The following is a 25,405-nucleotide window of genomic DNA, read 5'->3' as shown; positions in this document are numbered from 1 at the left end:
ACAAATATACAAACTCATCTACATCTTGGATAGCATGAGGGTAAGTCATTTAAGCAAATTTTCATTTTTGGGTGAGCTATTCATTTATCAGCAGTTAATAATTACTACCTGATGTTTTATGCGAAGAGAGGCCAGATCCATCAGTACTGCCTGAGCAAACAATGGTACAGGTTACATTACTGTCATTCACTTCCACTGATTTTGATTCCCAAACCTCAGCTATATCTTGTCCATTACATGTTGTCCTTTTACATTTATAATGATACTTACTGTTCATATATTGGCAAATAAGAAGAAGGAGGTAAAACCTGTTATTTTGGACGCTGTGGATGAGGTGTAATTTAGAGTTGTGTCAGTGTAGGATTTTGGTGTTGTTAACATGGAGCTGGTAATGCTGGACTGTCCTGTAATACACAATTTTATAACTTTAATACAATTTGTGTTAACCTCAGTTCTCAGAATGAATTTCACTTAGTAGGCAAGCAAAATAAGCCATCAACTTGCAGTCAAAATAATGAAATTGCAGTCTTCTCCAAACATATACTTCCACTATATATAATGAATATTCTAATTATGATGCAATTTCAATTTTTCCTTTCTCTTTGGAGTGTTACAAGCTCTTGGCGCATAAAGAAGATCTGTAAAGTTGCAAAGACTAAAGTCTCAGATCCAAAGAGATATTCTTTGTAAAAGTTAAGCATCAACCACGTCCTCCTAAAACGCCTTGTTTAAACACGCCCCCACATGTCTATGTCATGATGTGGGAAGATTTGCATAACGCCGCCCAAATGTTCACGCAAAGAAAGAAGGCGTAACTTTTATTCTCGCTGTTGCCGCCGCCGCCATGTCGTGGAGACGCTGTTTTATTGTGAAAGCGAAACTACTTTGTTTGGCCTTACAAAAGAGGACACAACTAGAAATCAGTTGTATTTGCAATACTGTTCCAGAACACTTCAACCCAAATATTCAGATGTGTGCAGCACATTTTGCAGAGGACAAGGACTGTTTCCTGTGAGAGAAGTCTACAATGCCGGTGTCTGTTTCTATAAAGTGGAGCAGTTCCAACTTTGCAAGGACAGTCTGGCGCTTCTGACTCACAGCCTGTAAGTACGTTTTCATATGTAACGGATTTGCTACTGATGATTCAAATGCAAGTTTTGAGCAGTGTAGAGTAGAGCTTGCTGTTTGTTGTTTCTCCAATCACAAATGCAGACATGGTTTTATGTTTACATGGCGTGATACGCAATGCAATGTATAAAAAGACAGTATAAGTCATTATAATCAGTAATTATGTCCCCACTGGATGCAACAAATGCCTCGTTTATAATGGGTGTTATTGGTTTTGTCTCATTGCGCCGGGACACACGGCATCACAATATGATAAGGGGCGTAACATTTCCGTCACACGCTTGAGGCATTCGGCCAATCACAACGCACTGGATAGCTGGCCAATCAGCATAAACCTTGCTTTTCAGACCGATGAGCTTTGTAAAAATCGACTTTTCAGAAAGGCAGGGCATAGAGGAGAAACAATCATGTACAGTATGTGGAAAATAATGCGTTTTTTAAACCTTAATCCACATAAACACATTGCATTACACCAAATACACCAAATAATGTTCTTTTAAGCAGCGTCATATGACCCCTTATATAGAATAGTTAACCCAAAAATGAAAATTTACTCACTCTTAAGCCATAAAAGATGTAGATGAGTTTGTTTCTTTGTCAGAACAGATTTGGAGAAATTTAGCCTTACATCACTTGCTCACCAATGGATCCTCTGCAGTGAATGGGTGCCGTCAGAATGAAAATTCAAACAGCTGATTAAAACATCACAATAATCCACAAGGAATCCAAAAGCCTCGACCATCAATTAACATCTTGTGAAGCAAGATGAGCCATTCATGTGTTTGTAAGAAACAAATCCATTATTAAGGCGGTATAACTTTAAACCATTGCTTCTGTCCAAAATGCCAGTCTGAAATTATAATGCTCCCTCCAGTGAAAAAGTCGATCCTGTGTTAACCTGTCACATAAAGATCAACAGACATATTTGTTTAGAACTATTTTGGATTGTTTTCACTTGTAAATGGTGCTTAATTGGGCATATTTTTCTTCTGATTCAGACAAGACAACTTGTTTACTGGAGAAAGAAATATTATGAATAGAGGACTCATATTTTAGCTGGAAACACCAGATTTTTTTTTTTCAGTTCTCAGTTCACTTTTCAGTTCATGTGGATTACTTTGGACGTGGATTATTGTGATGTTTTTTTATCAGCTGTTTTTTATCAGCTGTTTGGACTCTCATTCTGACGGCACCCATTCACTGCAGAAGATCCATTGGTGAGAAAATGATGTAATGCTAAATTTCTAAAATCTGGGATGGCATGAGTACATTTCAACAAATTTTCATTTTGGGTGAACTATTATTTTACCAGCACTTAATAATTAATACCTGATGTGCTATGTAGAGAGAGGCTGGATCCATCAGTACTGCCTGGACAAACATGTACAGTCCACATTACTGTGTATTCACATTAACTGAAGTTATATTTGTGCCTTACCTGTGTGGCTAGAAGATACAGGAGCTGTGGTTGTGCTCACAGTTTTTGATGTGTGGCTGGTCATGTTATTCTCATATTGAGATGAAAAAGTAGAATTTGTTGTTTTTTCAGTTTGGACTTCTGAAATAAAAAAAGAGATATATTTACATAAAGATAAACTGTAATTGATTTTTCTTCACCACAGATTAAATAAATAAAAACTATTTTATTTATAAATTTTACTACTATACAGGCTGAAGGAAGAATGACATTTAGTGCTTCATGTCTATTTGTGCAAGTAAAGTTACACCGTCACAGACGTTTACCTAACAATGGTAAAATGTTGGTTATCAATTGTTCAAAACATCTTTAATATGGAAAAACCTTGTTTGAATATGAGAATTATACACAATATAATAGAAATACTCACCTGTTCTTGAATCAGCAGAACATGGAGAAGTAGCATTTGTGTTTGGAGGTAACGTAGTTTGTATGCTCGTGTCATTTCCTGTGCAAGTTGCACAGATATCATACATTTCATAAAAACATATGCTGTATATAAAAAATGACCACAGATTTTAGGGCCACCATACATAGTCAGTGACTACTGCAATTTAAGCCAGAAAACATTTGATCAACTTTGATCACTAGCAATAATCCCCCCATTTCAGCATTAACTGTTTTACACTTTTCCCTTTCTTTTTACTATATACAAAAATTATATATAAAATTGGCTTCTGATCGACTTACCTGCTGAGATTAAGTATGAAGAAGCAAATACGTGAATGAGAAGAAAAAAGAGCTGCTCCATGTCTCAATCCAAATGCGTTTTTTTATTATCATCATACTAAGGAGGGGTGGTATGTTTTGTATGATATATATAATGATTTTATTAATTTAATTTTTTTTGATGTAAAAAATGAAAAACAAAGCCGAAAAACTACGGAAATGTTCTTGAGCGAGTGAATTTGGTTGAAGCATCAACCAGTATGTCCAAATCTGTTTCCTGTTGGATATAATAGCAACACATCAGGGAGTGCACATAGTATTATAAAGTCCTGCTGGGAAGCGTGTGTTTGGGTGTGTGTCAGTGGGCACCGAGCTCTGGTTTGAGGGAGAAGTAGCTGCGGCCCCTTGAGCTTCCTGTGGAAGAATAGCAGGAAACAGGTGGGATGCCCTCATGGAAAAAAGCCCTCACTGACTAACTAAGCCTTTAAGGCTTTTAAAATTTCAAAAAAAACAAAAAAAAAAAAAAACTAATACAACCTGTGGTCTTTGCATTTTTAAACATTAAATTTACATTAAAAATGACATTTTGATTGTTGATTCTTAATTAAGCATCTGTTGAATAATCAATTTCCTTTTTTGAAAGAAATTAAATAAAATAAAGACCTTTTTTTCCAACCAATGTTTTCAGTCCATCATCGAAAGGGGAAAGACATTATTAGTTCATGCATATTTTATTCAAGAGTAAAAAAAGTGATTTGTCCCATAGGGCATGCTTACAATATGTGTTTTCATTTAGGAAGTCAAATGCGAAAACTTAGTTCCAGAGAAAATTACAAGAAAAATAGTCACAAATCCATAAAATTCCTTCTTTGAAATAAACCACGTCTGGACCAAACAAGGATCAGAAAACAGTGGAAATGAAAGAACGTAAGCTTAATTGTAAGAATAATAAGAAGATCATCAAGATTCATAATGATAATATAGTTTTCCTCTTCAAAGTGAGACACTGAATTTTCCTCATGTCCAATTAGTTTACAATTTGAATAAACCATGCGATCATGCTTTGGCAGCCTGAATGTTGCTTTTCACTGAGTAATATGTTCATTCACACTACTGAACAACTTCTGTACACCAACTGAACAGAGAGAACCAAACCAAAATAAAGAACTAAAAAAAAGATGATGAAAAACACTTCGGAAAGAGCGTCAGTGCCTGTACAGCGAAACTACAAAAATAAAATCAACGATAATAAAATGATATTGATGAAAAAAAGAAGAAATTAAATAAAAGATTACAAAATCATATCTATTTATAGAGATATAAAAACAAACTAGACCTTTACAAATATAATTCGAAGGGAAATAATTCAAGTCTACTATATTGAAACACATCACAATTATAATTTCACATATCAATAAGGAACTTAATTGCATGCACTGATGCGTTCAGTACCATAGATGCTGTTACAAATCATTGTCCTCGACCTTTGTTAATAATCATATATTTAAATATATTTATATATATTTATTTGACTTGCGAAATGTACTATGTGCATTCTCTCTCTTTAGATACAGGCAAGTGAGAAACAATCAGGAAGGTGGTGCCAAAGGTTGAGCTTGAGCTCCATCCGAACGGTTGCTTTGATCGAGAGTCTACGGCGGACAAGCAGCACTGCTCTTCTCCTCTACTGCTTCATGGCATCTTACCAAAAACCAAATCAAGAAATAAACCCCCCCGGGTAAGACTGCATCGCAAGTAATAAAATGTACAGGATTCGTCGTTAAATGTCCTTTCTTACAAACATTTTTCATTTTTTGTCATTTCAAATTTGTATATTTATTAATACTAGTAGCAAAACATCGTCAACAGTGAGATCATTTCATTATAAGATGGGATCATGAAGAAAAACTCGCAATCAAAAGAGGAAAAAAGTGTGCATGGATCCGGTATGGATTCATCACCCGCACCGATGAACTGGATGGATCAGGCTTAAGAGAGACTTCCTAAACACCGCCCACTTGACATGTGGGTGGAGTCGGAAAGGAACTGAGACCGCCCTCTCTCTGATAAAGACACTTTCAGCCTTTCACAGGCAAATCACCCCCCACCCCTCCTTCCCATTCGACACTCCCAAAAAAAGGCAGAAACTTGCCGTCGGCAAGGTATCCGCTTTTAAAAATTGCAAGCGGCAAACTGACAGCAAGAAAACAGTCTGCCTCTTTTCAGTGAAACATTTAAGATATATGGTGATGTCATTGGGTGGTTTTGGAAGCAGGAGGTCTTAAATCACGGGTTTGGCGTTGTCATGCCATGTGTCGTGGCGGAGGCATGGACTTGGGTGCAGGTGAGTGGGCAGCCGTTTCATCACTGGATGTTACTGTTGTCATCCGTGCCATTGGTCTCGGACATGTTCATCTTGCCCATGGAGTGGCCCACATGGTTGACAACATCCTTGCGGGGTGGCATGCGCTCGTTGATGCGGTCCAGACCTTTAGCCTCTTCGAAGCTGTTGATCTTGTGCTGTGGAGAGAAGCCGCGGATGGCTGCGGAGAGACGGGAAAAATCCACAATGAACAACTAGACTCTTGGTTCTCATTAACGTCCTGTAAATATAACTGTTTTTATCATATTTTTGATCAAACTAATGCATCCATGGTGAGCATAAGAGACTTCTTTAAAAAAACATTTTAAAAATCTTACCACCCCAAACTTTTGAACGGTAGCTTGATTATTCAAAAAATAATATATGGAGGACTAATAGAATAAAATGAAATTAATTATAAATTTATTAAACAATAAAAATGTAAAAATGATGCATTAATAAATTATTTCAAATTAACAGATACAGACATATAAGTTAAACAAACTATTACTTAGTATAGTTTTTAGTACAACTACTACTATTATTTGAAATATTTAAACATATAATATTACTATAATATATATAGTAAATACTTACTACTAATTTATTTTAAATTAAATATGTATTTTTGTGATTTTTTTTAAATGTAGTAAATAATTTAATTGGTCAGTTGCACTTCCTAATCCATTTGCCAAATGCTTTTTTATATTCATTTTTATCCAACTGGAAAATGCCAATGAACCAATGAACCTTAGACTGAATTTTACACACCACACAAGCCTTAGAGCTTCCTCTGAAATTTCAGAGAAAACATATAAATATCAAGTTAAAAAGTCAAAAGACTGGAAATATGGAGATCACCCCACCCTACCTGCTATTTGAACTACTTTATCGCTTTTTGTATATATATACACACACACAGTACTGTGCAAAAGTCTTAGGCCGTTAGTATTTTCACCATAAAAAAAAAGATGAAAAGAAAATGGTTTTAAGCCAGTTATTTCTATCTTTTGCTGTAGTTTATCAGTAGGAAATATCAATTTACATTTCCAAGCATTACTTTTGCAATTAATTGTAATAATCCAGTGAGATTTTTGTTTGCATGCTTGTGTAATCAGTCCAATGGAAGGGCGAGACGTCATAGGCGGGTGACGTAGCGATCAGGAAGTTATAAAAGCACGTGAGGTGGAACCGGCGTTCGCTTTTTGTCATTCAGCGAAGTGCTCTGTGTTGTTTCAGTCATATCTCTCTTGTGAGTCTTATTTGGTGTTGTTTGTCCTAAAAGAAAGATATAAGAACAATGTCCAAGGCCACAGAGAAAACACAACATAAGGGTGAAAGTGAGCAGCGTTTCAGGCTGTGTGTTCCTCCCTGCCCTTGCTATATCACGAGGGGGGATACACACAGTCTGTGTTTTCCTTGCTTGGGGGCGAAGCATGTGGCATGGGCTCTCGAGGGGGCCGACTGCCTGCATTGTGAGCGAATGCCATTGCGCTTGCTTCGCTCTTGGAAGGCTCTTTCTGAGGAGGGAGCCTTCGCCAGCATTCCTGGCGGTGCTGGTCCTGCTTCAGCAGAGGCTGAGCAGCGGCTGCATTCGTGGGGTTCTCAATTGGATTTGGTAAAGGGAATGGAGGCGGGCGAGCCCCTATCTCCTTCCTCACCCACCAGATCCAGTGCCCAGTCTCTGGGATCGGAAGCCCGCACTGTGGTTTCTTCCCCCCGGGGAATGGGCTCGACGCTCCGCCTATCTTCCTCCAAGGAGGTTGATGTGGAGAGCGTCGAGGAGGATTCGCCCTCTTACACAGCACTGTATGAGGAGTTATTGGAGGTGGTTACTCGTGCCATAGCTAAGTTAAGCATCGATTTGCCGGCCAAGAAACAAACTGAACCGCAGAAAAGCAAGTTAGACGAACACTTTCTGGGGAGTAAGCTGCCACCTCCATGCCGGAGCCTACCGTTCTTCTCCGATCTCCACACCGAGGTGTCAAAATCATGGGCTAGACCGTATTCAGACCGTATGTCTATTTTCCCCCTGCTTCCTCTCATTATGCAAATGTGGCGGGGGTTAGCGATCACAGTTATAAGGTGAAGCCCCGGGTGGAACAGATGCTCGCGAGCTATCTGTCCCCCGGTGCGGCATCATCCTTAAAGGATCCGGCATTGCCCTCCAGGCCGTTACGTGCAACATCTAGCCTGGTGGGAAAGGGGTATATGGCGGCAGGTCAGGCTGTTGGATATCTGCACACTATGGTGGTGTTACAGGCATACCAAGCCAACCTGCTTGGTATGCCTATTGGGGAACAGCGGGGTGCACCATTGTATACGGTGTCCATCTCTCCTCAGTGCCCTCGGGAGATCTTTCTGCCAACCCTGCCATCAACGAAGCTTCAGGACGCAGCGGTCTCCAGCGAGTGCTCCCCTCAGTTTCTTCCACCTGGCAATGAGGCGGGGCTAAGGGGCATGCTACCCCTTTGGGGGTCTCCAGAGCAGCTAGTTCGGCCGTCTCCTGCTGGTCCTCCACTTCAGGGCACCAAATTAGCATCCACAAGTACACCAGAGGCCAGTCTCGAGAGACTGGTTCCCTTAGTAGATTATTTAGCAGCATGGAAACTACAGTCAAATGTGTCTCGTTGGGTCCTGCACACTGTAGAGAAAGGCTATTGCATTCAGTTCGGCCTTCCTCCGCCACCGTTCAATGGGGTCTTTCCCACACTCGTGGGCACCAAACAGGCTCTGGTATTAGAACAGAAAGTCAACACTCTCTTGAGGAAGGAGGCCATCGAGGTGGTCCCTCTTCACAACAGGGAGTCCAGGTTCTACAGCCGGTATTTCAATGTTCCAAAGAAGTATGGGGGGCTGCGTCCTATTTTAGATCTACGTCAGTTGAATTGCTCAGTCATGAGTCATCGCTCAGTCAAGCGATTCTGAAGTTCAGAAAGTTGTTTCTCAGATCAGATCCGACGTCTGGTTTGTTACGATAGATCTTAAAGATGCATACTTTCATGTTTCCATCCTTCCCACTCACAGGAAGTTGCTGAGGTTTGGTTTCAGGGGCGAAGCTTACCAATATCGAGCTCTTCCTTTCGGCCTAGCACTGTCACCCCGCACCTTTATAAAGTGTGTGGATGCTGCTCTGGTTCCACTGCGACTCCAGGTCATCCACATACTAAATTATATTGACGATTGTTTGATTTTGGCTCTTTGGCACCACAGCCTATCGTGCTACAGAACTTTTGTCCTCCTCCCTTCAAGGAACCAGACCAGCAGAAGCTTAATTGCATGTGTCCAGTGCAAGCACATCCACATACGTACATACATCCACAGAGCTGCCCTGTGGAGAAGGGCGGACCAACTGCTTGTTTGCTATGGTCCTCATAAGCGGGGTCTCCCTGCTACTAAGCAGACCCTCAGTCAGTGGATAGTTACTATTGCCTATGAGTCCTCTGATCTCCCCTCGCCAATGGTGGTCAAGGCTCACTCGACCTAAGGTATGGCGGCCTCCAAGGAATTCTTAGCAGGTGCGTCTATGCAGGACATCTGCAACTCAGCAAGATGGTCCACACTCCTCACATTTGTCAGATTCTATGGTTTAGATATGCGAGCCACTCCTGGCTCTTCTGTTCTCTTGTCTTAGTTGTGCTCTTCCACAGTAGACAGGAATTTGCAAGTCTGGCGGCATGGGCATTCTCATTCCCATAGTGTCTTCAGAAGCAGCTCGAGTTCCTGAAGGGGAACGTCACAGGTTACGTATGTAACCATGGTTCCCCGAAGGGAACGAGACGCTGCGTCTCAGAGCCATACTTCCAGCATCCCTGCGAGCGCTTGCTTCATTCCTAGAAGCTAATGCAGGTTCTACCTCACGTGCTTTTATAGCTTCCTGGTCGCTACGTCACCCGGTTATGGCATCTCACCCTTCCATTGGACTGATTACACATGTGATTCAGAGCATGGTCATGCCGGGGGGCGTTCCCATAGTGTCTTCGGACATACGTAACCTGGAGACATTTTTTCTGTTTCTTCATGTCATTCCAGACAGACTTGATGATGGTGAGATCAGATCTCTGTGTGGAGCACTGACTGCTGTCAGACCCCTTGTGCATACAAAAATCTCACTACATTATTACAATTAATGGCAAAAGGACTGCTTTGAAAATTGTAAACTGATATTTCCTACTGACACACTACAGCAAAGACATATAACTGGCTTGAAATTTTTTTTGTTGTTGGTAAAAAAACTAGTGGCCTACTGTATGTATATATATATATATATATATATATATATATATATATATATATATATATATATATATATATATAGAGGAAGTAGAAACCAGTGTCCAAACCCCTTGAGTCCATCCATGTGTGTATCACTGAGGTGAGCTGGTCTCAGAAAGCGAGAGGTTGTAGAAGAGGAACACACTCTGGTTGGCTGAGAGTTCCTGATTGGGGTTAATCACATGCTATGCCCACACTAGAACCATGAGGGCCAGAGGAAAAGCAGCGCCCGACAGAACATATCCAAAAATCATGCCTCCAGTTTAGATGCTACCTCAAACCATCATGCAAGTAATAAAAGGCATGTTCCCTTAATGTCACCACTCCAAAAGGGCACGGCAAATATCTGATAAAATTACAGTTGCTGAAAAAAAACCCTTAAAACTCTTGACTTTTTTGACATTTTTTGTGTAGAAATAGCATCTTGTGATGCCTTAGATAACGGCTGTGTCTGCAACCTAAAAAAATCATTGCATTAACAGGCAATATATGGAGGTAGGAAGGGAACAAGGCAAATCTGAATCTGAAGATACTAAAATATTTCCATCTGGTCAGTTTCTGAAAGCAGCATATAACCTGAATGCAGTTTGACAGTTGGTGGATTTTTTTTTTCTTGTTTAAATGTATAATTGCATATCAGCTGAGTAGGTATCAAGTATATCAAGTATTGTAGTCATTGCAGGGCTCAACAATAAGGACAGCTGACCTGGGGTCAGTGGCCTGTGATACGTTTGTCACATAGTAAGAATGTGAAAATAAAGAAAAAGTAAATAATTAACATTATACATTTAAAATGAGAAAAATTATTATTGGAAATATACATTACCATCAAGTGTTTGGAGTCTGTAACATGTTTTAATGTTTTAAAAAAAGAATTATGCTCACTAAGCCTATTTATTTGATCAAAATATTCAGTAAAAACAGTAATATTGTGAAATATTATTGCAATTCAAAAGAACTGTTTTCTATTTTAATATAGTTTAAAAAGTAATTTATTCCTGTGATGGCAAAGCAAAATTTATAACAGTCATAACTTCAGTCTTCAGTGTCACATGATCTTTCAGGAATCATTCTAACATTTCTCATGATTATCAGTGTTGAAAACAGTTGTGCTGCTTAATATTTTTGTGGAAACCGTGATATTTTTTTCCAGGATTCTTTAATAAATCAAAAGCATTTTTAATCGAAATATTTTGTAACATTATAAATGTTTTTACTGCCAAGTTAATGAATCCTTGCTGAATAGAAGTATTACTTAAAAAATTACTGACCCCAAACTTTGAACACTAGTGTTAAATTACACATTTAAATGTATATATAGAAAAGTACAAATCAGAACTGAAAAAAATGTGTTGAACCCAGCATTGAATATTTGCTTGGTTGTCTCTAAAGCTCACTTGAATTTGGTTTAAAACCTTTGATGTGATGTTATGGTGCTTAAAATCCACTTGTACTGTCTGTTTAGTCATTGACTGACAGGGAACTAAGGCAGATGCCTTGTGTTTCGGACACAGTCACAGTGTTAACTATTAAGCAATCCAGGCTATGACAGATTACTTAAAAACTATTTGACACCAAACTGTACCCAGACATGTGCAGTGCCCATTCGTAGTGATTGGTGGCTTTCTGGTATTGTTGCTCTTCTCTAATGTAGTGTGTTAGTTGGTTAGAGCAGTCAACTTTAGAATGTGGTGACCCTGGCGGAAAATCCAGCATACGACGATAGATGTGTTTTGAAATGTCCCAACCGGTACGTTCCATGTTGAACAAGAAACAAACCAGATACCAAACCATCTACCATTTTCCAAAACTCATCTACCATCTTATGTTGGATTATCCCCAGATACATGTCCTGGAATTACCTTCTCCGTCTTCGTCCGTCTCGATGGCTTCAATGGCTTCGATGGTTGCTGGAGGGAGAGGAGTGGAGTGTGTTATATTTGAACAAGCCATGCAACAGCAGTAACGCACAGGCAGCAGTTGTGCACAAGCAGCGGCGGGCGCCGGGACAACCCCGCGAGACGCATGCATGCCAACCAGACTATGGACCACAGACTCAGACAATCCCCTCAACCATTCGCACTTTGCAAGAGACATCTCCTGCTTTCCATGCTCTCTGTGCTCTAGACACCCCACGGGTCTCTCAGAAACTCACTCTCACCCCAGTTTACCATTGACGGGTAAACCGACCCACTAATGTGTCCATGCTTTGGGGGAACTAAAAGAGCAGCACCCCAAAGCTTGGAGTTGTCAGAGGATACAGAAAGAGACAGATGGAGAGACAGGTGGAAGGGACAGACATAACAGAGACAGAAGAGGAGGAAATAAAAAGAAGCAAGAGAGAAGAGGAGGAGGAGGAGACAGAGGGAGACAAGAACCAAGAGAGGAACATGGCCAGTACTGGATCGTGTGCTCACCACTCTGTAGAGTCTGCTTGCCTCCAGAAAGCACCCCGCTGGGGAGCATGCCGGTAGGGGTCAGGCCCTTCAGGGTCAACACATTCTCACTCTCCTCTCTGCAGGAACAGCATATTAAAATCAGAAACAATAAAATGCACATCACTGATATTAAACTTACATTCAAACATTTGGGGTTGATTAGTTTTTGAAAGAAGTCTCTTATGTTCACAGAGCCTGCATTTATTTGATCAAAATATTAAAAAACGTTATTACAATTTAAAGTAACTGTTTTCTATTTAAATATACATTTGAAATTATATTAATTTATTCCTGTGATGGCCAAAAGCTGAATTTTTAGCAGCCATTATGCCAGTCTTCAGTGTCACATGATTCTTCAGAAATCATTCTAATATGCTGATTTGGTGCTCAAGAAACATTTGTTATTATTATTGATGTTGAAAACAGTTGTGCTGCTAATTTTTATTTTTTTGTGGAAATCATGAAACATTTATTTTATGATTCTTTGATGAACAGAAAGTTCAGCAGAACAGCATTTATTTGAAATGAAAATCTTTATAAATTATGAATGTCTTCACTGTCACTTTTGATTAACTTAATCCGTCCTTGCTGAATTTAATTATTAATGATCCCAGACATTTGAATGGTAGTGTACATATGAAAACGTCATGAGTTTTTCATCTAGCAGACTAAACCAGGAGTTTTCAAACTGGGATCTGTTGAAAATTTCAAAGGAGAAAAAGCTAATATTTACTGAAATTAACATTATTAGAGATTCATTCTACATTCTAAAGGCTGGACAAAACATGATATAAATTGTGATCTTTTTTTATTATTATTATTTAACAGCCATAGTTTTTAACAGTAAATAAAAGAAAGAAAGAAAAAAAGAAAGAAAGAAAGAAAGAAAGAAAGAAAATAAATAAATATATCTGGTCATATTTGGCTTTAGTATACTGTCAATTTCATGAATGTTTTCTTCATAATCTAACTTTTACTGGTTTTCTCACAGAGTATAAATGGCCATATATATAACAAAAACAGCTGCCCTTCAATTTTAGGAAAGCAGTCTTTGAAAGATACTTACTGACATTAATAATCCTCTGCATATAACTTGCAATTTTATGTTACAACCACAGATATCCATAAAGAGCCCAGAATCTATACTATACCTATGATACTTTCTTTAAAATACTTTGCGTTAGTTTGAAATGGATTTTTTGCTTTTTATTTTTATGTTGTTTTTTATATAAGACATTTTTGTATTTTTTTTATGGTTTCTTGCATCCAAGTTTTGTGTTTGATAAGCTGGATTTATATAATAATATAAGCATAAGCATGTGACCCAGCTGACCGCAGACTGAATGACTCAGCTTGAGGAAGCCCCATTTGTACCTGAGCACGGAGAACATCTTGGCCATCTTCCCAATGGCACGGATCTTGTTCCTAATCACCTCTTTCCGAGCAGCTGCTGCATTGGCTGTGGGCGGAAAGAAAAAATCAAGCAGTCTCAGTCAGAAACTTCCAGAAACCAGAAATTATGTATATTGTGTTGGTGGCAATTTTCTGAGTAACTAACTTAAAGAAGTGACACTACTAACTATTTTTTCAAAGTATTTTCTTCCCAGTTCAAGCTACGTTTTCACTCACATTGTCACATTGCATAGGGTGTAAAGTATTTAGCATGCATTAGATTCATTGATACAAAACACTCATTGTTTTTTTTTTGAGTCAGAGAAATACTGCTTCTATTAAACGAAACAATAATTATTACAGCTTGTAGTTGTAGTTTACATGTTGTAGTTTACATTTCTTTAATTATAAGTAGCTTGTAGCTTGAAAAGTTTCTCTAATACTGGTTGGTAGTAGTTTCTTTAGCGGCTAACAAAGTCAAATACTAAGATGAAACATAAGGGCTATTTATAGCACAGTATCACAAGAGTGCTACTTAACATGAAATATATTGAAAGAACTATGAGTCATAATTTAGGATGTACCTGACGTCAAAGAGAAATGATTATCATGATATTTTTTGAAAGTGGTGTGATTATAAAATATGTTTATCATCTAAATGCAATACAAGGGACGCTGGTGGAGCAAATGACTGAAGATGTCTCACCGTCAAAGATCTCGTCTCCGTCATTCATCAGCTCATCGTCAGAACAGATGCTCAACACATTAACCAGCATCTCCGTGACTGCAGACAAAACAACGACAACACTCAATCACAACATATCAAAACAACATTCAGTTGATTTCAGACATTAGCAAAAGCTTTTTTGTTGTGTCTCTTTATTGGAGAGGATCAAGTTTCGGGTTAAGATTTTTTTGGGAAAGAAATTAATACTGTTAATAATAAAAAGTGGCAGTAAGAACATTTTTCTTTTGAACTTTCTAATCATCAAAGAATCCATAAAAAATGTATTTTTCATAAAAATATTAAGCAAACCAGTTGTGTTCAACATTGATAATAAGAAATATTAGAATAATTTCTAAAGGATGAACGACTTCTGAAAATTCATCTTTATTTTTGATCAAGTACATGCAGATTTGTTGAGCAAAAGAAACTTATATACACACTTATATATATATATACACACACACACACACATGACAGGGGTACCTTTCTCCCCCACAAATGGAAGTGACCAGGTAAAGACATCCATGAAATTTGGCAGCCAGTAAGGATGAGGGGAGCAGTTAAACTGCCGGATGTTCATTACATTGTTCTCATACTTCAGGACGGCAGCTGAGGAAGTGAATAATAAGAAAAAGTGAGCCTCCTGGCTTTGAGCATTCTTGAATCAATAATATGAGAAATCATCTCAAGAGAGCATAGCTTCCTGAGCCGCTGGGTTTGTTTCCTAATCAACTAATTCAAGTGGAATCATTTTTAGCTAAAACTGTGCGTACACACAATGATATGACAAAACCCAGCCTAAATGAGCTCTATAAGGAAGAACATGTCAATCAAATATACAGTATATCAATACACCTGGATATAAATATACAGTATATTAATACATATATCTGGATATACAGTATATACATTTTTTTGTGGCTGAACATTAATTTTCACAAGAAGCCTCCACTAGATGGTACTGCTGAAAGGTTGACCCTGTTCCATCAGCGGATGATAAGACCACATGGATGGAGTCACTCAAGCTGATGGTCCTGCCCACGCTCTCATCCAGCTCTCTGTTCCCATCACAATGCTCCATTTATCTCGCACATAAGGAGAAACAGGACTCACCTTTATTGTTGTAAACATCAAGGTAGTTTGGTGCAGAGAAGATGGTAATTAGGGAAGGGAAGCCAGTAGTCTGACTCTTCCTGTACATCCGATACCTGATAGAAGAGAGAGAGGGAAGACAAATCACACTGTAATTGACTTTTTATATTAATTCACTTTTTATAGAAAAGTTGTTGTGAGAAAAAGGTGTGTGTTTGAAAGTTGTGTTTAGTTAATTGTGTAAGCCTAAAGCAGGGCTCACCAAACCCGATCCTGGAGGGCCGATGTCCTGCAGAGTTTAGCTCCAACTTGCCTCAACACACCTGCCTGAAAGTTTCAAGGATACCTAGTAAGACCTTGATTAGATGTGTTTGATTAGGGTTGGGGCTAAACTCTGCAGGACACCGGCCCTCCAGAACCGAGTTTGGTGACCTCTGCCCTAAAGGTTGCATATTATTACACAAAAACTGAATTACAGAGTGAAGGACAGGTAATACATACCCTGCATCTTGTGCTTCGTGTGCTCGAATGATTGATAACAAGTTATTATTCTGTAGGAAGTCACAGACAGCCGGATAACTGCAACACAGAGATTGAGAGAAGGAAAAGAGAATGAGAGAGAAAATAAGAGCCAGTATTCGCAAACTGTGGGTGGACGTATCTCATTAATGTTGTATTGTATTTTCTATGTCGGCCAACCAAAACATTCATGTGTGAATGGAGCACAAGTGCAGTTCAACATGTGCCCAGCAGAGGCAGTGTGGCGCTCAACTGTGCAGCATTATCATGTTATGTTAACAGATATCCTGAGAAAGAAATCCTTGTTCTTACATATTTGCAAGAGTTCATATATGAATAGATATTGAATACATTCACAGACATTTTTCTCTCACAGTCTCAGCAGACCCTGGTATGATTGTGTTTCAATGAAATTAATATTGTGATAGTATTTAACATTGTTATTGTATCAGTAAGTATTGTGATAGTTTATCTCACAATGTTGTATCAATATTTTCAAGCCAAGGATTTTAGTAATATTGTATTTTGCAGTACATTTTTCTCAAGAATATTTTTGGTAAAAAGAAGACTGACCACCATTCACAGCAAGTCCGTAAGAACAATTAAGTTTTTTTTTCAGTTACAATTTGAAATATATTTTCATTTGATAACATTAGCTATAAAATACTTTAACAAATGTATTGCTCCTCATTAGTTAATGCATTAATGGTAACACTTTAGTTTGGGGACTAACTATTAACCTGTTCTCACTATTAACTAGTTGCTCATTAACATGCATAATACTAGCATATTTGCTGTTTATTAGAACTTATAATGCACATACTCTTTATAACAATATTCTACATCTCTAATCCTGCCCAATGCCTAAACTTAACAACTATCTTACTAACTATTTATAAGCAGTAATTAGTACTGAGGCAAAAGTCTTAGTTAGTAGTTAGTTAATAGCAGAGAATTGGACCTTAAAATATAGTGTGACCGCATTAACTAATGTTATCTAATAAGACCTTATTGCATAGTGTTGCCATTGTTTCTTTTCAACCACAATTGCTATACACTAAAATAATAATAATAAAAAACACTGCATTATCATATAGAGTGCTTTATTGCCCGCCCACTTTTTCAGTGCCGTTGGTTCCAACAAGCATTTTTATTTCTGAAACCATAGGGTAAAAAAAGTCTTTGTTAAAGTGTTATAAGCCATTAACCAAGCCAGCCAGATTCACCACATTACAAACTTTGATTTGAAGCAAAAAGACAAAATTACAATTGTGCACTCAATGGCTTTGGTGAGGAAAAAAACTACAATCCCATGAAGCACTGCAAAGGACAGAATTAAAACCGATGGAGAGTTATAAAACTAATCACTTTATATTTTTTTGATTATACCTATGGAAACAATATATTTTAGGTTTATTGCAAAATATGCATAACTACACAAATATTGAAGTATTTTAACTTCATGGGAATGTGGATTCCCTGCAGAGCACTTCTGGTACAATTTGCTTGCCATGACTCTCTGATTAGTGGAATTTTCTGTACAGAATCATGGGTAATGTAGTTTTTTTATGACAAATTCAACCATTAAACAGAATTATTTTAAGAATAAGTTTTAAAAAGAAGGAATAATGCAAACGAATAGCTTCAATAAAAGCATATCAGTTAGCAAACTTCCGAGCTCACAGCAGGTCTGCGTTTAAAGGTTTATACGTTTTTGGTAAAAGTCACACTGCTCTTTCTATGCATTGAAAATGAATGGAGATAGATGCTGTCAAGCTTCACTGAGAGAGAATCCGAACATATGTTTGCCTACAACCCATAGAGTGTGTAAAGGAGGGTGTGAGCGGCTCTCTGTCTTTTCTCTCTCTCTTGTGTCGTCGCTAATGAGGGGGCACTGCTGCTTTACCACTGCTCTCTACCAATCACTTCTTCCTCTGCATCTGTCTTTCTCTCTAGCTATCACTCGCTCCAGTTTGGAAAGAGGAAATGGGTTGTCATGGCAACACCACACTGCAGAGCCCTTGGGGATTGTGGGATAGATCGCGTAGCTGAGCTGCCGTTGCTGGCCGCAGTGTAAGCCCATCACTCCCTCCCTCCTTTCATCTCATTTTTTTTTTTTGCTGAATTAAGTTCGGTGGGATGGGATGGAATGGCATATCTCCTCATCTGACAGCTTCACCCTAGTCTCTCACGGCCAGACGTTTGATCAGCATAAAGCCTGGTTCACATCCAACTTAATCTGACAAAGAAACCTCCACTATTTTTTACATGTTAGAAACCATGGTGGAATATATATGAATTGGGAAAAGTACACATTGTTTGCAGACGTAATTTAAAGGAATATATTTTACATTCATTCCAAATTCATCTCAACTGACAGCACTTATGTTGATGAACACAAAAAAAATATTTTTAACTTTTCTCTTGATTTCTTTACAAAAAAGTGAGGTGCTTAAGGTGAGGATGCATTTATTGTTGTTTATGGGTGAAATCTAGTCAATTCAATAGAAATCCACATAATCTTAAATTTCATGTGAGAAGTTCTCTAAGCACATTTCACAATGGGTTCAAATTGGTCACGTGGGTTATACACAATTAACACGTATATTGCTACACAATTAACAGTAGACAACAGGCTGCTACATTTTGCCAAAATTTCTAAGGTGTGGGTTATAATTTTGATTACTTCGTATATAGATAATTAACTAAATTTATCCAAATTAAAATTATATAAACAAATTAAAAACATGCTTTTAGTGTGAAAAAATCATTTACTAACCTTTCTTGTGTAAAGTTATATCCATTTTTAACTTTGTTGCCATGACAATGCTAAGTCTAAACTCCTAAAACTTATTGTAAAAATGAAACTCAATTTTAGTTTTAAAAGACAAATTAATGTAAGTATGTTTGTTTAGTTTTGTTCATGGATAAAATATAATTTATTTGTATATTTTTACTAATTTATACTTATAAAAATGAAACTCAATTTTAGTTTATTTATATGTTTTTATTTGTGTTTTTGTTTTTTTGGGTGAAATATTGGAAAAGGATTGTGAATGTGTATGAATGTGATCACATAAACAAATGGAGTGAATGGAATGAAATAGGAGTGATTAAACACCAACATGGTGTTACAGGGAGGTGGGCAACTCGAGGAACATTGACAACACAGATTAAAACAAATGGCTTCTGTGAGCCTTGCATAACAGAGATATGTGTGGGTATGTATCTGTCTAAGTAGAGTATGCAGCGTTGTGTGTGAGCATGTGTGATGAATTCAGTTGTGTGTGTTCTGTAACATGGCTGCCTCCGGTATTATGCATATAACACAGAGACACAATAATGAATGTAGGGCTCCAAACCACTGGCCCAAATCTGCAGTTTACACCAGACATACAGAGAGAGAGAGTGAGAATGAGAGAGAGCGAGAGATTAGGAATTAGATAGATAGATAGATAGATAGATAGATAGATAGATAGATAGATAGATACCCTTAAACAAAGCTATTGTATGGTTCCAGATGAATAAATGCTAATGCCAATGCTAAAACACAAACACTTGAATGCTGAAAAACAACAGACGAATCTTCGATCTCGTTCTAACAGAAACAAACATTCATTCTCACATACACAAGTGCAATGCCCTTCCATCAAATTTTCTGCAGTGTGTGAAATATTAAGAGGCTGTTGCTTTACACAGTCAGAACCGAGGACAGAAAACAACATCAACCCTGAGCACCTGGAGAGACCCAACAACCCCCCACCGACTCCTGCTGTCCCCACACATACATACACACAAATATATCCGCCCACATATGTGCACAATATGTTACACAAGATCAGTGCACACACATATGCACATTCAAAGCATCGTGGCAGTGGCATTAAGACATATATATATAGAATCTCACAGAAAACCCTCTGAAATCAAAATAATTTTTGTGAATTCTATCCTCCAAATTAAAATCCTAATATCATAATTTTCTATATCTATTGGTTATATTTTTATATATATATATTTTGAAAACATACTAAAATATACACCACCATTCTAAAGTTTGGGGTCAGGAAGATGTTTTTTAAAAGAAATGAATACATTTATTTAACAAGGATATGTTAAATTGATCGAAAGTGACAGAAAAGGCATTATAATGCAAAAGATTTCTATTTTAAATAAATACTGTTCTTCTGCTGTTTGTTTATTAATTGGAGAATCCCCCCATAAAAGGTTAAAGAAGGTATCATGGTTTCCACAAAAGTCCACATCCATTTTCAACATTGATAATAATAAGAAATGTTTCTTGAGCAGCAAAACAGCATATTAGACTGATTTCTGAAGGATCATGTGACTCTAAGACTGATGTAATGACTGCTGAAAATTCAGCTTTGCATCACAGGAATAAATTACATTTATTCACAATATTTTTTGTTCAAATAAATACAGCATTGGTGAGCATAAGAGACTTCTATAAAAAAATTTTTTTTTTTAAATTTACTGACCCCAAACATTTCCTTTCACATTTTTGTTGTTTCATGAATTGTTTTCCTAATTACATTTCACTGAAAAGCCCATTACAGGCTATTTAAGACACACCAAAACACACACCCTTAAACACACAAAAACCACCCACCTGTAGAAATATGAGCATCCTCTGACTGTGTTGTGGCTAAAGTACTCTTGGCTCTTTTCATTGCCGAAGTCCTCCAACGGATCGGACCAAAGCAAATCACACATAGGCCCGAATGCTGGGGGCTCCTTAAACCGGTCCAACTAGGTCACAGAGACACAAATATAATACAGAATACAGAAATACACACACATATACTGCTTTCTTGTGGCCATGCATGAAATCCTTCTCCTCCCACACAGAGTGCTGCTGTTCATGCATGGCTTGGCAGTACCTTCTTTATGTCGTCTAAGGTCTGTATTTCTGGGGACAGGCCACCGTGGACACACAGGAACTGCTGGTTCATGAGAGCTGCCAAGGGCAGACAGTCAAATGCGGCCATACAGGCATCGTAAACCTGCTCTGAATACTTGATTTTACCTGATACACAGTGAGGGGGAAAACAGCAAGTGAGTACAAAGAAAAAAAGGAGTCACTTTGGTCACACTTTAGTTTGAGGACCAGTTCTCACTATTAACTAACCGTTAACTACAACCTTTGCCTCAATAAACACCTAATTTCCTGCTTATTAATAGTTAGCAAGATAGTTGTTAAGTTCAGGTATCGTGTAGGATTAAGGGATCTAAAATATGATCATGCAGAATAAAGCATTAATATGTGTTTATAAGTACTAATAAACAGCCAATAATATGCATGCTAATAAGCAACTAGTTAATAGTGAGAATTGCTCCCTTATCTAAAGTGTTACCATCATTTTTTTATGTTAAATACATTCTCTTATCAAGCCAATATCTGTTTCTCTGTTTTGCAAAGACATTTTAATGCTAGCATAACAAAATTAAGAGCAATAGATATGCATTATGTGTGTAATTGATGCTTTCTTTCAGAATTTTTATACTTGTGCTGCCACAGAGCATGATGGGAAATGCAGTTCGGTCACACACATCTGTCTCCTCATAAACCCACTGAATGAGAAGCATTTTTTTTTTTACTTTATCATTATTCTTTCTTAAAAGGTACTATCAAAATAAATACCATCAACAATTCACAATTACTTTTAATGATAAATATCAGATTAGCTTCTGCTAAGAATCTTTAATGGACACGCTGTTAAAATTCTGTGTTTAAAAAAAATCAACAATGTAAATACAACATTGTTATGGTGTTCATGTGCACTCTCTATTATTATTATATATTTTTTTATTCATTTTATTTTATTTGATCTTATTTTTTATCTGAAAACCACTTTTAATCTTAGTCAAGTGTTCGAAACAGGCTATATTTGCTACTGTACCTTTAAGACAAGAAAATATAAGATGTAATGATTAGTTATTTTCAGCTAATGCCATACATTTACACTGTAGTTGTTATCAAGTTGGGTCATATTCTAATAAAGTAAAAATTCTGACATCATAGGCATGACTGGGACTGCATTGTTAACATTAAAGTTCGTTTACATAGTACATCAAGTTCATTCATTTCAAAACAATCAAAAATGTTTTTTGTTTTTCTACAGTATGCCTCCTAAGGGTAAACCAAGGTAAGTCATTATGAGAAAGAAACAAGCGGTGACATCATTTTTTTTTCTTTTGCAAAAACAACCTAATATTTGTAGCAAACATGAGCTATTAACATGTTTTTCTCTGGTATAATTTGTTTTGTTATGGGAGCGATTTTTAGATGTTTTTCCCATGTGTCTCAGTGCGTCACAAACACTTACACACAAGATAAACAGTGCCTCCAGACGGAGGAGGGTTTTTTTTCTCTCAGTGTGTCGACGCGTGTCCTATTCTCATTATGTCTCAATACGCCGCCTCTCATAAGCATTTGTAACCATGGCGACAGGTCAGTGGAATAGACAGAAAGAGTTTGCCGTCAACTCCACACCTCTCCCTCCCACCTCACCTGTCTCTGCTCTTCGCCGCTCGGCCTCATGGGAAAGCTCCATTCTGAAGCATTACCTCATACTCCACATCCCACCCCTCCTCCACCCCTCAACTGCTCTGCGTTATAAACCTCATTCTCTTTAAATGGAAAGATTTGTCCTTTCAGGAACAATAGACATTGTAGGAATTAATCGAAGTGCATTGAGGGTTGTGCTCTGTTATTCTAATTTGATTATTTTCAGTGAAATATAGGGAGATGGAATTTATATAACCCATTAAAACTTTTTCATTGTTCTGAAACATGAACTGCAATACAAATATAACATATAAAAACATTGCATGCAAAATCAAATCAAATAAAATGATTTATTCCAAGTTATGAAAAATTATATCAAACAAAAAAAAATACACATTGTATATAAAATTATGATAAATCAACCTGTTCTATTAATACTGAAAAACTGACAGGTCTGATATAGGAAAATATATGGATATGGAATTCATGAACTCCTTTTAAAACATGAATTACTAATCAAAAATACAAAAATCATTACAAATGTTGAAATATAATATAAATATAAATTATATTACATTTATATACACTACCGTTCTACAGTTTGGGGCTGGTAAGATTTCAAAATATTTTCAAAGTCTCTTATGCTCAACAAGTGGGGCTGGGTATTGTTCAAAAATGTTCGATTTAGATACCGATACCGATACCTTGACTTCAATACCGGTTCCTGAACGATACTTTTTTCGATACCAATTTTATGAAATCAATTTTAACAAGATTACATTATCTAAAAAAAAAAAAAAACGGTTTTATTTTTTTCAGCTTTTTGATGTTTATACAAACTCAAAGACTCATCTCCTGAGCCACTGCACAAAGGAACAAAATGTAACCGACACAATAAATCAGTGCAAATTTTAATAATGTTCAAATAGTCTTCAGTTTACACATCTGTTAGGCTACATTTACTAGTGCATGTTCATTTTAAAATGCATTGCTCAGACGTCAGAATCATGATTTCTATTTATTTTCCACTGACTGACTGATGAGCATTAGCAGCTTCCAGCACTGTCTGCCTGTGTTCTCTCTTCCATGATCGCTGCTCTGACTCATAGGTAATAACATATTTAATTTCAGCAACTTTACATGGCCAAAACACACATTAGATGGCAATTGGAAGTTATTACAAACATTCGATGGTGGTTTAAAGTGAGTTTTGAGTAAAAGCGGAATATAAATCTTATTTACATGATTTTAAAACCATGGGAGTCCACAGACATGAAGACTGTTTTTAGCGATTTTTAGCCTTATAATCCTCTGAACGCACACACTAGATGATTCGACCACGAGACCACACACTTGATGATTGTAGGAATGATTTCACAGTGACACTAGATCTCATGGACACTCGCGAGATCAAACGTGACCAGAGAAGATAAACAAATGGAGAACAACTGGCGTTTTCAGCTGCCTCTCCTGGCACGCGTTCTGTTGTACAGTGATAAACAAAGTATAACGAAGAATATGGAAGATACATGGGGTTTTAAGCTGATTGTGATGGAATGGGTTTTTTTGTACAGTGATAAACAAAGTATAACGAATAAGTGACACTGCTCACTCTCATTGATATAAAATGGGAAAATCACGTCATATTGTGAAATGAGTGTATTACCGGTGTAAACTAGTATTGTTTTTCGAATTCATTATGACATTAAACTGTCAGACCGATCGGTGTATTACAGTGCACGAGAGCTATAGAGAGAATTTCACAGATCCTATAGAGATCATTATAAGAGAGAACTTTCAAATTCAGTTCTCAAAAATGTATTATTCTTATTTAAAAACGACTGTGCCTCGTAATATTATTTAATTACTTTATAATTAATATACAGTAAAATAAAAAAAAAAAAACATTCTATGATTTTAAAACCCCAATCTTTTGTAATAGCATACTACTAGTGGAAAAAGCTTAATTTTGCATTTCAAATTTTTTTTTTTTGCCATTTTTAAATAGATTATTGTATTTGATGTTTTTTATTGCAGAATTGTAGTGATAGTTTATGTGTTTAGATTTTTAAACCCTTTTTTCTGCCATTATAAATTATGTCGATCTGCGCCACATTCCTGATTTAGTCAAACAAATAGCTAGTGCTGCAGGCTTTTCGGATTTCACAGTGACTGATGAGGTACCCCAGGTATCGAAATTTGGTACCAAAGGACGAGAGATTCGATACTCTATGGTATGAACAATACGGCATGGCCTAAAAAGTATCCATTTAGATACCTAAAAAAGCCATGCTAATATGCAGGTCAGCGCAATGTCTATTGTATATATTTAATGATAGTCTTGCAATTCAGCTCAGAATTACATATTGTTATTTACATACTACTGTGCCTGTCCCCATTTAATTAATTATATAACTCGCTGCCCTAAAATATAATTTTAACCATATAGATGTCTTTACTTCACTTTTCCTCTACCTTAACTGCTGATGAATAAAAACAAAAACAAAAATCATAAACTTTTGAATAGCAACCAGGCTGACTAACTCATGCTGATCTAGTATTTTAAACCCTTTTTCAAATTAAAAAGAATTCTTCAGCATAAAACATTGGTGACGCTAGAGTAATTTACACATGAGCATACTCAATTTAGCATTTTTTACTTTTTTTTTTTTGTAATTATGTTTGAGTTATTTTTTTATATCATTGCAAGCATGACCAGGGGATACTCACATTCTTGTTTGAAGGTGAAATATTCTGTCAAATGTCTACATTCATGATTTATTCAGCTGGCCTCTCC

General features: G+C 37.0%; 2 protein-coding genes across 3 annotated transcripts in view; both read right to left on the bottom strand.

The window, feature by feature from the left end:
• Nucleotides 1-23: 23 nt before the first annotated feature.
• LOC109106179 (cell wall integrity and stress response component 4-like) lies at nucleotides 24-3,389 on the bottom strand. 2 transcript variants are annotated; one of them, XM_042711541.1, is made up of 6 exons: nucleotides 3,296-3,389; nucleotides 2,976-3,053; nucleotides 2,567-2,686; nucleotides 2,458-2,499; nucleotides 309-404; nucleotides 24-150 (listed from the first exon to the last, which is right to left on the bottom strand). In XM_042711541.1, exons 1-6 carry the CDS (start codon nucleotides 3,354-3,356, stop codon nucleotides 95-97), a joined length of 453 nt encoding a protein of 150 aa, XP_042567475.1. In that variant the 5' UTR covers nucleotides 3,357-3,389; the 3' UTR covers nucleotides 24-94. The 2 variants fall into 2 exon arrangements, with proteins under 2 accessions (XP_042567475.1, XP_042567476.1); XM_042711542.1 differs by lacking the exon at nucleotides 2,458-2,499 and having other exon boundaries at nucleotides 80-150.
• Nucleotides 3,390-3,989: 600 nt separating this feature from the next.
• ppp3ca (protein phosphatase 3, catalytic subunit, alpha isozyme) overlaps nucleotides 3,990-25,405 on the bottom strand; it is a 51,271-nt gene continuing 29,855 nt past the window's right edge. The window contains exons 5-15 of the mRNA XM_042711480.1: nucleotides 25,339-25,390; nucleotides 20,981-21,126; nucleotides 20,710-20,849; nucleotides 16,062-16,139; nucleotides 15,582-15,676; nucleotides 14,952-15,077; nucleotides 14,448-14,525; nucleotides 13,724-13,808; nucleotides 12,329-12,426; nucleotides 11,774-11,821; nucleotides 3,990-5,817 (exon numbers count right to left, since the gene is read on the bottom strand). Of these exons, the coding sequence (XP_042567414.1) occupies nucleotides 5,639-5,817; nucleotides 11,774-11,821; nucleotides 12,329-12,426; nucleotides 13,724-13,808; nucleotides 14,448-14,525; nucleotides 14,952-15,077; nucleotides 15,582-15,676; nucleotides 16,062-16,139; nucleotides 20,710-20,849; nucleotides 20,981-21,126; nucleotides 25,339-25,390 (1,125 nt within the window). The 3' untranslated portion in view covers nucleotides 3,990-5,638. The remainder of the gene's footprint in view (nucleotides 5,818-11,773; nucleotides 11,822-12,328; nucleotides 12,427-13,723; nucleotides 13,809-14,447; nucleotides 14,526-14,951; nucleotides 15,078-15,581; nucleotides 15,677-16,061; nucleotides 16,140-20,709; nucleotides 20,850-20,980; nucleotides 21,127-25,338; nucleotides 25,391-25,405) is intronic.

The sequence above is a fragment of the Cyprinus carpio genome, chromosome A21 (genome assembly GCF_018340385.1).
Source record: "Cyprinus carpio isolate SPL01 chromosome A21, ASM1834038v1, whole genome shotgun sequence".
In the NCBI taxonomy this organism is placed as follows: Eukaryota; Metazoa; Chordata; class Actinopteri; order Cypriniformes; family Cyprinidae; genus Cyprinus; species Cyprinus carpio.
The sequence above is the reverse complement of the archived record's forward strand: the minus strand, read 5'-3'. Positions and strand labels throughout refer to the sequence as shown.

Bases quoted from the DNA above. Each gene is read 5' to 3' on its own strand.
- LOC109106179 (XM_042711541.1), bottom strand. From the start codon at position 3,356: ATGGAGCAGCTCTTTTTTCTTCTCATTCACGTATTTGCTTCTTCATAC. The intron at 405-2,457 runs GTATTAATTATT...TGTGTATTACAG, and splicing joins CTCTCTACATAGCACATCAG to GACAGTCCAGCATTACCAGC. The intron at 151-308 runs GTTTTACCTCCT...TTGTTTGCTCAG, and splicing joins CACAGCGTCCAAAATAACAG to GCAGTACTGATGGATCTGGC.